Source organism: Cebidichthys violaceus, unplaced genomic scaffold, assembly GCF_023349555.1.
Source record: "Cebidichthys violaceus isolate CVI_PGR_0920_01 unplaced genomic scaffold, fCebVio1.0.p SCAF_20, whole genome shotgun sequence".
Lineage (NCBI taxonomy): Eukaryota > Metazoa > Chordata > Actinopteri > Perciformes > Stichaeidae > Cebidichthys > Cebidichthys violaceus.
In genome coordinates, this window is record NW_027176373.1 from 2277323 (window position 1) to 2293271 (window position 15949).

Here is a 15949-nt window from a genome sequence, read left to right on the forward strand (position 1 = left end):
TTGTACTTCTCTTGAAAGCATAAAAGTAAAAGAAAGAAAACCTCCATTTGGGTAGGTTGGCACTAGGGTATTCCCCTTCTGCTTTGCTTCAGTTTTTTTTTTTTAAAAGTACTCTTTTCTTTTCTACAAAAATGCATTGAGAAGGGGATGTTAAATTTTGTCAGAGAGGATTCATGGCATCCCTGGAGCTGGCACTCTGTGTTTTGGTGTGGTGTTTCTAGAACAAAGTAGCCATTTCATGCAGTGTTGCAATGCATGTGCCATCGAGGTCTAGACTAAAAACTGTTTTGAGTAACAAAGCACCAAGACATTGTATTTTTTTATATTAGCACTGAGGACCAATTGCCCTGTCGGACCAAGCATAACAAAGCTTTTTATGTAACGAAGCTTTTCTCTCTCTGTCTTTCCCTGGCTTGTCTGTGCTACTTCTCTCCTCCATTGTTGTGACAGCACAAGTGCCAGTCAAGTTGCTCTGTATTAAGAAAATAGTGTTTTTATTATGATTTGAATTATAGTTTTTGTCTACCTCAGCACCTAATCTTAGCCTAATCTTAGAAGGTGCCCAATTATTATTTTTTATTTTCTTTATTTTGTTCTCTTATTGTTGTCAGTTGTATAATTTTTTTTGAAATTTGCATTAGAGCTTTGCAAAGGTCCTTTGTCTTTTCCAGCGACAACGTGCTATTTTTTTCCGTGGCAGTACGTTTCCTGTTGAGCTGTGCCACCAATCTATAGCCACCGTCTGTTGATATAGAGGTTGTTCTTTTTTGTTTTGTTTTTCCATGTAGAATCAGACACCTCTCTTTGTAACATTTCAGTGTTCTCTGATGGAGTGTGAAAAAAAAATAAAAAGGAAAATAAAAGATTTAATGCTGCAGGTTCTCTTCTCCATGTTGTCACTAAAGTCAATGTTGTGCCTTTGATAGTGAAAATATAAAGATTTTTTTTTTACATCCTACTAACAGTAGATTGTTTTTTGTAGTGGAAATTTTTTGTATTTTTATTTATGAGTCTCATAATAAAAATCAAACCATGATGTTCAGTTGTATACTTTCAATCTGCGGTTAGAAAAAAATAAAAAATGGACTTCATGTTGTCTGTCGTAGCCCTGTTTCTGGCTCGCTATTTGTTTTTCCTGAATTCTTTAAAGAACAGAAGGTGACATTAGGATCTGACACAAATGAATCACTTTGTAGCAGCGAGTGTTTGATCTGCTCTTTAATAATATCCGGCACGTTTGCTGCAACTTCAAAAATACACTTCATTGAGATGGATTACAATATCTTAAGTAATTTAAGTCCAGTGAGCCCAAAACACAGCAACATTGTATAACCTTACACTGTTGGACTAAGCTGTCATTTTTACAGTTAAGAACCTCAAAATGACAAATAAGCCCTCCGTCTTAAAAGGTCAGTTACTATAATATGCATTGCATTATAGTTATTGTGCAGACGTCAGCAATAGTAAGCTAGATTTTGAATGTATCCATCAGAAAAACCGAGCCTCAGTGAAAGTAGCAAGCAGAACAAGCTCTAAAAGTGGCCTAAAACGAGTCAGAAAGTCACCAAGTTTGCATTACAAACAGCCTGTCGCTCCCTCCAAACCCACTCCCCCAAAAACATAATTATGAACTTTGTTGGCTAATAAGCGGTCAGGGAATCGGCTCCAAGTCCAGGTGTGTATGGTCTAGAAATCCCAATTGAATGATGATTTGAATTCGTTCGGACATGGAAAAAAAAAAAAGTAATATTCAAACTATGAGGACCTGTTCAAATTCAAAATGTACAGCCTTTAAGAGCAACGGACCATTAGAAGTAGTCTTGTTAAAGGACACACGGCTCAGTTTTGCCCCAAGGCCCTTAGTGGGTTAATCCAGCCCTGATTTTGGGCTAATTTTGTCGGAACATGAACAATCCACTGATTTGTGGAGATCAGAAGACCACAACGTCTTTACTGGCTAGTACATGACCTCTGTTGTCCCGTATCAAGGCTATATACTGCACAGCATTACGTTCCCTGGGGCTTTTCCCCATTTATGATTCCATTCCAAGAAGAATATCATAATTGGGTTAATGTCTCATTTGTAAGCCTGCGACTAATTATCAGATTTGACAATTTTATCAATTTGTCTTCGGCATGTCAGAACGTGAAGCAGAAATGTGTGCATGGTCGTATTCACCCTAATCAGACAAACTGCAATTTGGGGTCAAGTGTACTCTGATCTGGACCCGGGTCCCTGATGTGAAAGCCCTCTAAGGTAAGCGCCATACATGTTTTTACTATTTAAACTGCATCGAATACATCTATTTAACGTGGTTGTTGCAATTTTTAAATGTAGACTAAATGTCAATTATTATAAAAAGAATCCATGTTTCCATTACTTGAAACGTACGTCTCTGCTGCTTCTCTTTATCCAAGAACTTGTGTATTTGGGGGGTTTAGTATTCTGGGTGAAATTTCCCAGAGTGGAGTTGTTGGGTCCTTGTATTCTCCGTTTGTTTACTACCCTGGTTACACTTGCCTTATTTTCTCATTCATTTTCTTTCATCTCGAATGCATCAGGTTCATTCCTTCAGGCATCGATGTTATTGCTACTGTTCATGAAACAGAAACAGAAATCGGTTGGTGCAGCAGGGTGAAGCATATGTATAATTACTATGTGACAGGTTGCTACATTAATATTTTCTACGTTCTCCTCAACCTTTTTTTAAATCTCCTGTTTGTTCTGGGCCTTTTTGGACCTTCTTGTCTCCCTATTTGTAGATACAACTTGGTCACATTAAGTAAGCCTTAGTTGCATTTCTTTAACAATTGAAGAATACCGATGCAACACCAATAATATTTGTACACTGAAAGACTTCTTTGAAATCCATAACAAACTATACAAACCACAGAAACCAATATCCAGATTCAGGTCTGAATATTATTGTTGCCACAGTTATGAAACGAATGCTAGTGCATGCAGGAGAGCACAAACACACACAGATGTGTATATATATATATATATATACATTTATTTATTAGCATATTAGTTATATGAAAGAGAAACTAAAAATGAGTATTCTCTAGCACTTACATTTACGGTACATACAGCACCTGTACAGTCATTTAAAATGAACTTACATTGAAGCCAAAAAAGCATAAAAATTGATATTTGTATAATAAAGACTCGTAAATAATGACTTTGCTGCTCAGCTGAAGTTTATTGAGCACATTCATGCTCCCAATAGCAAGATTCCCCTTGACTGTAATGACCCCATAACATTCCCTTCAGGACAAACTTTACAATTTTATTTGAGCTTAAAGGTTTTTGATATGTTTTTACCTATTTAAGTTCACTACTGGTAAGGTTGCAGGAAAAGCTAAATCTGTGTATTTATTTATTTTGTTTGCTGGTCTTGCAGTATGCCTGTGCTGAACAAGCATTGTTTGCAAAACAACTAATTATGGCAGAAAAATAGATTGTAGCATGTCGGTTAATAAGCAACAATAATAGCGACTGGTAAAAGCAGGTCTTGAATCAAACTGAGAAGTTATTATATTGTGTTTTGTTTTGTGCTTGCAGGTTTGCCACAGATTAATTCAACAGCAGCATGCACTAAAAAAAGGGCTGCTTATACAGCCTGACACGTAGTGATTTCACATATTAAATACGTTGTTGTTTGAAACTCATGCTCAACAAGGGGTGATCCTACAGCTTATAGCCGTCTGATAGGAATTCAACACAATACCTGCAGGCAGTTTACTGTAACCTCCTTTGCCCCTGCTGCTATACAACATGTCAGTCAGGCCAAATGGAGCCCGCTCATTCAGGTACTGACAGGTGAGGTCCAGGAGGTGCATTGCAAAAACACCCTCAGCAATAAAAAAAAAACAAAAAAAAGCTCCAAAGATTAAAACAACAAACCTTCATTTTAAAGGGTTGGTTCTGCCAATTTTACTAAATCTTAAAAACAAAAATGAAATGTAATTTGTCATTGCTGTGTGCAGCACAAACAAAACAAAATTCCATTCAACTCACAATTGGCTAACCCACTGACGAGACGCCGATGGGCTGCAAGGCGTCTTAAAAAACACTTAATTCAAACTCAAGAACAAGCAGCGATGTATGCAGGCAATCTGCTCCAAGTCATTGTAGAAGACGTTGTATACAATCTTGCCAAAAAAAAAATAAACTCACCAAGCTGTCTGCCTGCTTAATGTAGTTTAGCTCTACTGTATATTCTGGTTGTGTTGTGGGTGGCATCATGCCTGATAAGATTACAATCCTGCTAAGAACATGAACTGATAAAAGAAACGTTAAATGCATTCATTTGAATAATCCTTTTTTTCTGTTTAACTATTTCAAACCGCAGCACCTGACTGAATGCCACCACTCGCCCTCAGCAGCCTGTTGTATGCTTTCACAAATGTTCACAGTGGAAACGCATTCAGCTGTGTGGCTTCGCACTCACCACCTGGCTGTGATGTGCTAATGGTAACTACCGCAGCACTTCAAGCCCGACTGCCTTTTGTCTGTTCCGCCTCTTGTGCCATAGAGGTCACAATTTCTGTCATCAGATATGCAGGGCGTGCGTATGTGAGAACCTCTCTTGTCACACGGGCGTCATTGTCGTTATAGAGGAAGCGAGTCGAGACACAAAGCTGTTCAGCTTTCGCTTGGTGACAGATCGACCTGAACAAGGTTTTAGATGAGTCTTTTTGTGGCAGGTTGTCGCTCATGTTCACCTCCCTTGTTGTGATTTCATTGCTTTTTGGCAGTTGATCAAACGTATCAGTTTGCACCTTTGCTCAATTTCATATCCAAACAGCGAACATTTTGACGTACGAAATGGGTGTTGAATGACGCTTTATCTTGCTCCAGTGTAAGTTAAGCTAAGGTGGAAACAGCTAACAGTTATTGAAAGGAAAAAACATATTTAACACATAATGCAAGACTGTTCATTCTCAATATGGGTGGCGTAAGGTTTCTCTCCAATCTAATTTGCTATTGCAAATTAGTAGTATATAAACAATTTTAGGAGACAGCATTAGATTAATAAAGTATTGCGAGAGTGCGATGCTATTTGGTCTGAATAGTCCCAGAGGATGATTCATAAGGATTATTGTGACCTGGCATTTTTCTCCAGACACCATCAGGCCAAACTCTCCAGACGCTCCGCAGACAATGAACCCTATAAACACAAAGGCTGATGGATGGGCGGAAAAAAATATTGATTCTCAGAGGATTTGAGTTTAGCGATCTGTTCTATAGCACAAGTCATATACAAGCTTTAAAATGTTTATATGGTTTGAATGCTGCATTCACACCATTTGTGGCAGTATGGAAAAAAACATTTTTTTTTTTTTTAAATCCTTTCCTGACAATGACGTACTCTCACACCACTGCATTTCTTTCAAACTCTTCCTGTTTGAGTCTGCATTCAAAACCGGTTCTCAGTCCCAATGCGTCAAATACCGGAGCTTGTTCAGTGCTCCTCTCTGCATCTGACACAACCAGCTCTAAGAAACTCTGTGTATAAGACTTGCAACATGGATGGATGGCGCTTGCAACATCCATCCAAGACACGCCTTAAACTGACTTAAGGAACACTGACCAAGCTGCGGTATCTGACGCATTGGGGTGATAATGTGTTGGCATTCGCACATGACACATAATATACCGTACGTGCTTTGGAAGTAATGTTTCATTCGATATTTGATGATCTGCTAAAAACATGCACACTAAAAAAAACTGTGTGCTCCTTTAATTTGTGTAGAGTGAGGAAAACATTGCCATTGTCATCTGGTTGCTGTGATTTCATCCCAAATGAAGCTCGAGGAGACAAGCCTGTCTGTGTGTCCAACAAACAAACGTCTCATCAAGAAGTGTCCCAATAATACCACTATGTTTGCTCATTTGCTCTCTTTGGCACACAGGATCAGATCTGGACTTCAGTGTATTGGAAACTAATGAGGCAGCTCTCCACTTTCCCTCTCCACTTATGAACTGACTCCCAAGTATTTGGCCCAAAACACATGGCAGCTCTGCGGTTATTTATTTATACGTCTATTTTAACTTCTTTTTTTTGACTTTGACAGAAAAGAAAAACAGGAAATGAGAGGACAAAAAAGTCATTGTGAATGGTTCTGTTGGACTTGTTGCTTTAGTGTGACTTTGATCTTGTTTAGGGGTATTAGGAAGGAAAGGGCAGGGGATGGTGAATGGTTTGTCAGGATGGTAATATGAACAGTGTAGAGCCTTTGTGTTGCAGCATGAGGTTTCAACACTGATCTTTGACCCACATATCTAAAGGCTGGATTGTTTAGGTTAAGTGGTGTTCCTGGAGTTCCTATTTTTTTATGTAGGTTTTTAAATATTCTTAAAACCAGACATTATTAAACCTAATTTATTTATTTTATTTATATAACTAATTTGAGGTCTGGTCATGGTGGTTTGAATACATATACACAGATTTGTTATTGTTACAAAAACAGCCTCCCAGGGCTATTCTGGCATTAGCAACTTTATTTTTCAGTCGACTCCCTCTCCTCACAGAGCATGACTGGGCTCTTTATTGAACGGTACAAATACAAACCGGATTTGACTTGACTCTAAACTAGAGGATCTCTCAGGTTACGTGGTTTATTGTGCCTTCTGCATTGTTGTATTAATTCCTGTAACATGCACCCGCACTCTGTGGAAATGTTCTTGCAAACAAGAGATTTAAGTCCAGTTTAAAATGGGATGTTTGGACTCATTCGTCTCTGGCTTCAGATCTTTGACTGACACACTAATTTGAACACAGGTGCTGCATGATATCCGACAGGAGGATTTAAAACATTATAGCAACTAAATTCATGAGATATTGCAAAATTCAATTGAGGCAGATGTGGTTGGACAATATGGACGAAAAGGGCTGCACTTGTGAATTATCTTCATTCATTCACACCGTTTTTTTTTTCTCTTTCACATTTTGTTTTCATCTTGCTCCATGGGCTATATTATTATTAGTATCATTAAATTTAACTGACTTATTGTTAAGCCATGTTAACATTCTTTGACACTATCCCTGTGTTGAAATAAAACAAAACTATAACATTTTACGGCTGCTGAGGGAAACTGATACTGGTGTGCATGGTGCCATCCTCTGGCTGCTGTGGTGAACTGCAGGAGTTAACTCGTATCAATGTGCACAGTGGTATTTCTACGTTTTTAGCAGGTTTGTTGCAAATAATAAGCAGAGCATTATTGTGCTATTTGTGTCGAAATGAATATTTAGACAACTGAAGTCACGGAATAAACAATGAATTACAATCAGTTATTTTACGTGATCAATTTAGTAATTTAACATCACATGGGTCAGACAATCATATCACATGGTTGTATTTGAGCTATTTCTTATTTCCTGTTTGCAATTATGAATTCAAAATTCAGTTTCCAAATTTGTTTCCATTTCATACATAATATTGTGTTTGCACAGAAAATAAATGTCACTTAAGGGTAAGCAGTGAATCATTTTTTACATAAGAATGATGAAATAGAATTTCATAATAATGACGTGCGTTTTAACAACAATTTATTGGCTCTGATTCATGTACTTTTTTATTTCTATAATTATGACCCACGCAGTCTTTCATTAAAAGTGAGGTGAAGGTGGTAAATGATTTTTTTTTGCAACATAATTAGAGAAAACCACTGCAAACATCTGTTGTTGAAACACTGTTATCCAAGCCGTGAGTTACAGAAATCCTGTTCAACATTACAATATTTTTTAGACAGATTTTATTACATGAGGTGACACGTTAACGTTAAACATTATTTTGACGTATTTGAAGCGCTACAAGTTTCCACCGTTTTACTTACAGACTTATGATTTACCAAATAAACAAATAATATGCTTATAATGTGAATATGTATATCTATCTAAATCATTTCTACATTCAAGGCCATGCAGTCAGATGTTTCCTATGTAGTGCAAAACAGGTCATATGCATTTATTACTTTACTAAATTCAATGTAAATACATACCTTATTTATTTATTTATGTAGATATTTTACACTGCAATAACAGCAATATTACAACTTTAAAATGTACAAATGTCCTGCTGCTCAACAACACTGCCTCTTACTCCATATTTTATTCTTAAACTGTATCGTTGATGCTGGATATTTCCAGGTTTGACCACATTTTCTCGTTTCTGCTCAGGTTTTACTCGGCTTTCAAAGGCACTAAATACCGTGGCAATATTCCATGTTTGTTTTTAAATGGCTGATTATACCCCAAAACCTTTTCTTTCAAGACTTTCAAACACAACCAGACAAAACTCATGTAAGTGGTTTATACGACTCCTTCGCCACCAAAAAGGCCTGGAACAAGTATATGATGCTCTTGTGGATTTAAGTAAATAAATAGTGTTTTTATATATATATATATATGCACTTTATATGAACAAGAAACTCTACATTTTGCCAGGTTAATATATTTGTTGATGTGGTTTTTTTAATTAATGGTATATTCACCTTTGCTTATAGTGTTACCACTACTGTCATCCTTGTTAATCCTTCATAATGTTGAACAATAATTCAATCTATAAGCGTGTGGGGGCATTTCTGCTTGGGCATCTCAAAAAGCCTTGGGCAGGCTCATATTGCACACACAAAAGCTCTCTGGTCAAACCTGAAATGATGATAATAATGATAATATTTGTAGGGATAGTTGGTTGCTTGACCTTTGTACATAGATCCCAACTACAGGAATCCTTTCCCTGTTTCATTGCTATGCGAGTGCCTCCCTGTATCCACTGAGCTACACAGGGCATAGAGCCAATAACTGGCCTGTTGAATTCAGTGCTCTCCCCACTGAGCTTGTGTCCACAGCAGTACAGGGACGAGACTCAGGCGACCTGCCACACCGACCACAGCGTGCCCAGTGTGATGCTGTAGGCCACCACGGCCACCAAGTAAACTCTGAAGAGCAGCACGTCCAACACGTAGCCAACCTGCAGCCACTCCTTGGCAACTTCCCGGCACCTGTCCCTCTTCTCCAGGAAGTGGCGTATCGCTGTCACTTCGTGCAGGATGTTGTCCATGACAGGCGGGGTGGGGTCCCTGGATGGGGGCAGACCCAGTCCGATCAGCCTGCCTTCTCTGTCGTGGTGGCTGAGCCTTCGGCCTATCTCACAGGTGTGGTGGAGGGGGCACTGGGCTGCAGGATGAGACAACGACAGGCTTCATATTACTTCATTTTGTAGTTTTTTTATTGCTCAAACATTGACCTCTAGGTTTTATTGATTAGATTACAAATCTGAATACAGTTGCGCTTAATGGCACAAGAGTGAAAACCACTGTTGTAGGCTACTGCACATGCGTTCACCTGCACCTTACCAGTCCCATAGTTGTTGTCCTTGTAGTGCTCCAGGTCGGTGCCCTGGGAGGACAGTGTGGGGCAGAGGCTGTGCTTCTTGTGGATGCAGAAGAGGACCGGAGCTCTTTCCAGCACCAAGTACTTCACCCAGTGGGGCACGGGGGGCTGCAGGTCCTGCTTGTGGACCAGGCGCACAATCAGGACGGTTTCTGTCAGGCTGATCACCAGCAGGGCCATGCAGACCACGAAGTACACACCTAGAGCACAGGTCAAATGAGACAAGGTGTTTGATGATGATCCCCTCACAGATATTCCATAAAAGCAGATAGCAGTAGAATAATGCTCCATACTTTACATATCTAAATTACTGCGTTTCGGTAGGTTGCAGGTTGGAGCCCAGGCTATTTTTAGAGATTTTATCTTGGAGTTTGCATGTGCTTTAACCTGGGCTTCCTCCAATAATCAGTTGGATTGAGCATGATTGGTAGTGTTATACTGTTAAAGACCTATACGGTAACTTTTATGAGGATGTGTCTCTGCCTTCCACCTAATTCATGCTGCGATAGTCTCCAGCCCTCCAAAATCCTGAAATTAGTGCTTGAATTTAACCTGAGTGCACTCTCAGAACTTGTTTTGCCCTCACCAATCTGTCTCTGCATGACTTCCAGAGTACTTTTTTTTTTTCATTTTCACATTAATTTAGAGGTAAAATTAGATATTTTAAAATACGCTGACATTCCTTGCAGAAATCATGTTCTGAATTCAAACTGCTGATAAGCAGTACATCCCGGTCACCTATCAGAGGGGTTCCTATGGCAGTGGCAGGCAGAGTGTCAGATACAATGATGAGGAAGACAGAGTAGCCCAGCAGCAAGGTGATCTTGAAGGAAACCCTCTCTCCACTGTCTGGTGGCAGATAGAAACCCACAATGTCCATCACCATCAAGAAGATGCTGGGCAGCAGCAGGTTCACAGTGTAGAACAACGGCCGCCGCCGGATCACAACCTGGGAAATGTAGGTTTGTGTCAAGTCAAAATGTCTGTTGTAAAAGAAGGCAGGACATGGTTAGCTTAGCATAGCATTAAAAAAAAAACGGGAAAAAAGCTAACTCTGTCCTACGTATGTTGATAATTAACATGTCGTATCGTGTTGGTTTAATCCATACAAACTAAACCGTAAAAAAACAAATTTAAATAAAATAGTGGATAATACCACAGGTGAATATTTGAGGTTAAATAAAATAAAATAAAAAAACGGAATATATAGTTTGGACTTTTATTGGTGATTATTAGTGGTCGTTCAGTAATCCCTGTTGTGATTGGCAGAAGATGAGGAAGCGAAACAGAGCGGGCGCGCCAGAACGCAAACGAGCGAAGCAAAACGAGGTTCCCGGTCAAGTAAATGTGTAAGTAAATGTAGGTTAAGTCACAAACACCCACTTTGCTCTCAACAATTTCAGTTAGTTAGTCTGAATGTTAGTGTTCGTGTGTTTGTTTGCACGCACCTGAATTATGTGATCAACGCTAGCTGAGTGAAATCACATAGCAGTTAGCCGCTAAGCTAGCAGGGTAACGATGCTAACTGCTCAGTATAGGTTTATTTTAAGTCAGTGACTTTGAGTGTATTGGGATAACAGTGTTTCCTTGATATTCCTTTTTTTTTTTTTTTTACAAGAGGGGAGCGAACAGAGCAGAGGAGAGGAGAGGAGAGGAGAGGGCTCCTACTTATCTTTTCAGAAACTAAGGTTATATTATTTTGGCTTTATACCAAGGTCAAGTCACACCCCTGTGAGTAAAGCACGTAAACCAGGTCACCGTCACGCATGAAAGCTGTCGATCTCTAAGACAATTGACAGATTCCATCGCAGAGATATTAACATTACATATTATTTGGATAGGGTTCCCATAAAGAAATGTTATTTTATATTTCAAAATGCCGTTACATTTAAATACATTAATACTGTTTGACATTGTGGTGTTGCAAGTTACTTTATATTCAATAAAAGTATATTTCCTAAATCTTGAGACGCCACATATGCAAGCTAGACAGACATGTCACCTGCTCATTATTGTGCACGAATTAACTGTAGCTATGTATTTAGGCCTCAAGAGCCCTGGTGCTGGCATACACATAGAAACCTTCCAGCAGGGCGGGCTTTGCGAGCGCACAAAAATGTGTGTGTGCTCCTCCATTTAATTAAAGGGAAACAATTGAACATGTTATTATTTTTAAGACTGGACTTGATTTGTTGCATTTATAATTTGGAAAATTGTTTCAGTTAAGAAAGAGAAAGAAAAAGATCATAATGAATGTCTAATAACAGCAGACTGGCATGTCCTGAGGTTAAAACCTAAATACAAAACCTTTGACACACGATGCAACACCCCACATTTATGCTTCACATATAACACACACACACACACACACACACACACACACACACACACACACACTCACACACACACATCTTAAGATCATTATTTCAAGTACTTACATGGAACTTCATCTCAGCATAATAGTCGTCATTGTCGACACTGAAGATCTTGTAGTTGGACAGTATGTGGAGCAGCTCCCACTCTCCTTGGTTCATGAAGACGCTCTTGTCCTCCCTGAGCTCCTCGGGGCTTCGCATCAGGGTGATGTTGATGTCATCAACTACAGATCGAACACAATGTCGGGAGCAGCGTGAAACGGCCATGGCAACAAGTTACCTTTCGCCCTCCACTCTGTTCTCCCAGCGCATGTCACAGCGGGGGAGAGTTCACAGATGCACAGAACAGAGCGGTTGTTTCACTCAAGTCTTAATGAGAAGAGTTGAAGACGGAGTCGGCTGTTGTTTTCTGATGCCAGTGAATATTTTTCACTAGGAATGTATGCCTCACTGTGTGGAAGGGACAGGGATCGTTCTTACATGTGTAAGGCAACAGCAGGCTTGATTTAAACATTGCTATCCTAACTTTGTAAAAGTGTGAATTGTTATTTTTAATTAAAATGATTAATCAGCAATTTGATTAAAAAACAGTTGCTTGTGTAAACCTGTTTAATGTGGAAACAAATTGGTCAAAAGTTACACAGGAATTAAATTCCAGTATATAAAGTATGTAGCTTATAAACTACAAACGGATGTAAACAGAATATAATTGAATTGAATAGATCGGCCCCATTATCACCCATATCCAATCGAGCTATTTGAGTCAGTATCGTCATGATATCGGTGCATCTCTATTTTTCACCATTTTGCCAGAATTAAATCAAAAGTAGCATAATGGCGGATTATTTGTGTCACTGAGAGGGCTGCAGATGGATGTGGCTAATGTGAAGTTACCTGTAAATACTCCAAAGATGTTTGAAATCTTAACTATGAGTTAATAGTATATGGCTAATATATCATAGTTTTAGTTTGGTAAAGGGTTTTAGTATCTATATTCAAGAAGAGACTGCTATTATATTGTTTGAATAAGTCTGAAATCATTTTTTCAAAGTAATTCCTCCATGGATAAAATTCATGTGGAGTTGGCATAGATATTTTTGTTGCAGGCTGCTTGAAGTGTGTTTTGATTTATTACAACATGGCTTTTATTGTTGTAGTTTCTGTTTTAGTCAAGTACAGTAGATCAAAGCTGAACCAGGAAGTTAGTCTGTAAACTGTGGTGGATGTTTACAATAGAAAGTTTGGGGAATAATTTCACGTTCTCCTGTGTTTTCTCTTCTTAATAAGTTTGGCTAACCTGGAGGTTTGCGTACAACCTGTGTGATCTTCTGACTGCTTTTGTTTCTTGCCTCGTCTTTTTAGTGATTGAGTTCCCAGATTTCCGCAATTAAGTTGGTGAATACAATGTTATCAGTACTGATACAAATGAGGGAACTGATGAACAAAGCTATGAAAACGTTACCCAAGTTGTAATGAGCTGTGATCGTCCTGTAATGCAGGTTTAAGTCATTCATGTATATATGTTTCTAAAGGAAGTCAGTTACATTCTGTGCTCATTTTGAAGTTAAAACGAAGCTGACAATACCTAATTGGAGTTATTGCATTGTACACCGGCAACTGAAATCCATCTTCAATCATTATTATCCAGTTGGAGACCTTTTTCTAAGAAACCAAAACCTCAAACCTCCTTAAAAAGCACGTTTTGTGGCTTTAAGAAACCAAATATATCTTACATTAAACAAGCAAATGCAGATCCTGAATATGATTTTTATTTCTGTATGCAGAATTTAACCAAAGACTCTGTTAAAACCAACTGATAATGTTTGGCATTCCCTGAAAGCTTGTAGTGTTGATGCTTTAAACCAAAATCAATGTTCAACCACATTGTAAATGAGGCTGAAGAGAGCGATGAGTGTCTTACTGGTATGTAGCCAGCTCTGGAAGGTGAGGCTGCATTTCTGGACATCAAATGGAAAGTTGTAGATGTTGAGAGTGCAGGCTGTGACCACCTGGATGGGCTTGTAGTTGCGCACCAGTCCGTCATGTGTCACGTAGACATAAGGTATGTCTGGAGACTTCCCCACATCTACGCTGCAAGTCAGAGACAAACATGTCAACATTCTATGCCGATAGAATAACAGAAGGAGCAGAAGTGATGGTGTCAACAGAAGCAGTTCTTACAACTCATTGATGAGGATGTCAGGCACCCACACATTAGCAGTAGGTATAGAAACCTGTTTGACTTCATCAAAGTCTTCTGGGTTCCACACCAGGAATTCATCCGTCCATGACTAAAGATTTGTCGACAGGAAGAAGCTAAATTAGTGAATATTAGATGTGGATTTTTGCAGGATAGAGTGTAAACACACAAAACAATAATGTCTCACTAACAGATGTTATATGTAGACTGTAAAGACATCGGGCCAAAGGTAAAACTGGTTTCAAAGAGGAATAAGATACAGAAATATCGCACAGTTAAAACCATACAAATTTACAAATGTAATCAGAAATTACGTTGAGTTTGCTATTATAATTATAAGAAAGTGGTTTAATGGATCAAATATTTGATAGTGTAATAATGCAGTAAATAATATGTCTTTTGTCTTTGTCTTACCTGTCTGTACCATACATACGTTGTTAACACCTGGTTCTTCTCATCCTGTAGTGGAATAGAAGACATCCGAGTTTTAGAAAAATAATTTAAAAATTGTATTTTACTACACAAATTTATTTTATATTGTGCTGATTGCATATTTAAGTAACATTTAAATGTAACACCTACTTGTCAGTCGGATTGTTTTTTAATAAAGCTTCAAATGAATAGTTCAAGAATATGCTCTGATTACAAACACTTAATTGTTGGATATTGTGCCGATATACGGACTAAAATGCTGGATTCGATATAGAACCATAATTAAAGGAGTCACGATATGCACAGTAGATGATATACATAAAACTGCACAGTAGTTCACAGGTTAGTGTAACATTCAGGAAGTGTGTAACTCACCACATTGAGGATGGAGTAAACCATGAGGTCTATGGCCACTATGGTGGACGTCCTCCAGTCTTTCACTGGTCTCACTCCCTTCTTATAACCCGCACTCAAAAACTCAGATAGCCGCACTAATGTGGCGTTGGCAAATCTTCCTGGGCTGCTGCCCAGTTTCTTCACTGAAAACGTATAAAATATGAATCATGTTATGTGCACTGACATGAAGAAGTCAAACATAGTGTTTATCTCATATTGTCAGCGAGAGAGGTGCATGAAAAAAAAAGTTAATCAAAAGTTAAGAACCATAAAATAATTTCATAAGAGGAATCGCTAAATTCGTATTAATGCTGCATTCATATGAAATCAAGCAGTTCGTAGATGAAAGATGAACAGGAAAAACAGACACAACTTCCTATTCCTGCATATTTAGTAACAGTTTCTAGCTGGTTTAAAAAAAATACATCACAATGACAAAACAAAAATAGAAAAACATAGATAGCATATTATTGTTATTACTATTATGCATTCTGTTGCTGTTTTTAAATCAAATTTATTTTCTTAAATGTGGTGAAAGATCATTTTTTTTAGTTTTGATAAACTGTGATGCCTTTCTGAATTGTGTTTTTTTCACACCGTTGCATTAATTGGAGGACACTAAGGAAAATTGGACATTCACAACATCTTGGTTTTAATATAACAATGCCATATCTAATACCAAGATCATTTTCCCAAAATTAACTAAAATGATTCCGTCTTGTAAACCATGATTCAAACAATTTTTCCAAAATATGTGAGTAATATTTGAGCAATTACCTCTAATATTGCAGTCAGACCACACAGTCAAAATAATATATATATATATTAATATACACCTTTCCTCAGACATTAAAAGGGCGTAATGACTCCAATTGTCCTGGCAAGTAAGAGTTAAGGGACTTTGTCATGACAGGCCAACAGTCAAGTATTTGAAGTCATATATTGTAGTAAAACAGAAGCTGCTGTACCTGTGCAGGCTCTTGATGCTCCGTGAATAAGAAGGAAAATGAGTGCTGTCCAGGCTGATGACGGTCGCATGGTGCCAGTTCACCTGTGTTTTCTTCCCCCGCTGTGGAAGTCTGACTGCCGCTCTGATGGAAGGCCACGGGATGCTTCACACCCATATCCTCCATATCCATCCA

At 38.4% G+C, this 15949-nt stretch overlaps 1 protein-coding gene across 1 annotated transcript; it reads right to left on the reverse strand.

Annotated features, from left to right (window-relative positions):
• Positions 1-8877: 8877 nt before the first annotated feature.
• htr3a (5-hydroxytryptamine (serotonin) receptor 3A) lies at positions 8878-15845 on the reverse strand. The gene is made up of 9 exons (XM_068716435.1): positions 15776-15845; positions 14787-14950; positions 14394-14438; positions 13961-14070; positions 13701-13870; positions 11843-12003; positions 10143-10353; positions 9368-9604; positions 8878-9188 (listed from the first exon to the last, which is right to left on the reverse strand). Exons 1-9 carry the CDS (start codon positions 15843-15845, stop codon positions 8878-8880), a joined length of 1479 nt encoding a protein of 492 aa, XP_068572536.1.
• Positions 15846-15949: the final 104 nt, after the last annotated feature.

What these genes read in the sequence shown, in the direction of transcription:
- htr3a (XM_068716435.1), bottom strand. Translation starts at nt 15,845, where the DNA reads ATGCGACCGTCATCAGCCTGGACAGCACTCATTTTCCTTCTTATTCAC. An exon ending in CGTATGTATGGTACAGACAG is followed by an intron (nt 14,071 to 14,393) that starts GTAAGACAAAGA and finishes ACAAATCTTTAG; the next exon opens with TCATGGACGGATGAATTCCT. An exon ending in ATGCTGAGATGAAGTTCCAT is followed by an intron (nt 10,354 to 11,842) that starts GTAAGTACTTGA and finishes TACATTTCCCAG; the next exon opens with GTTGTGATCCGGCGGCGGCC.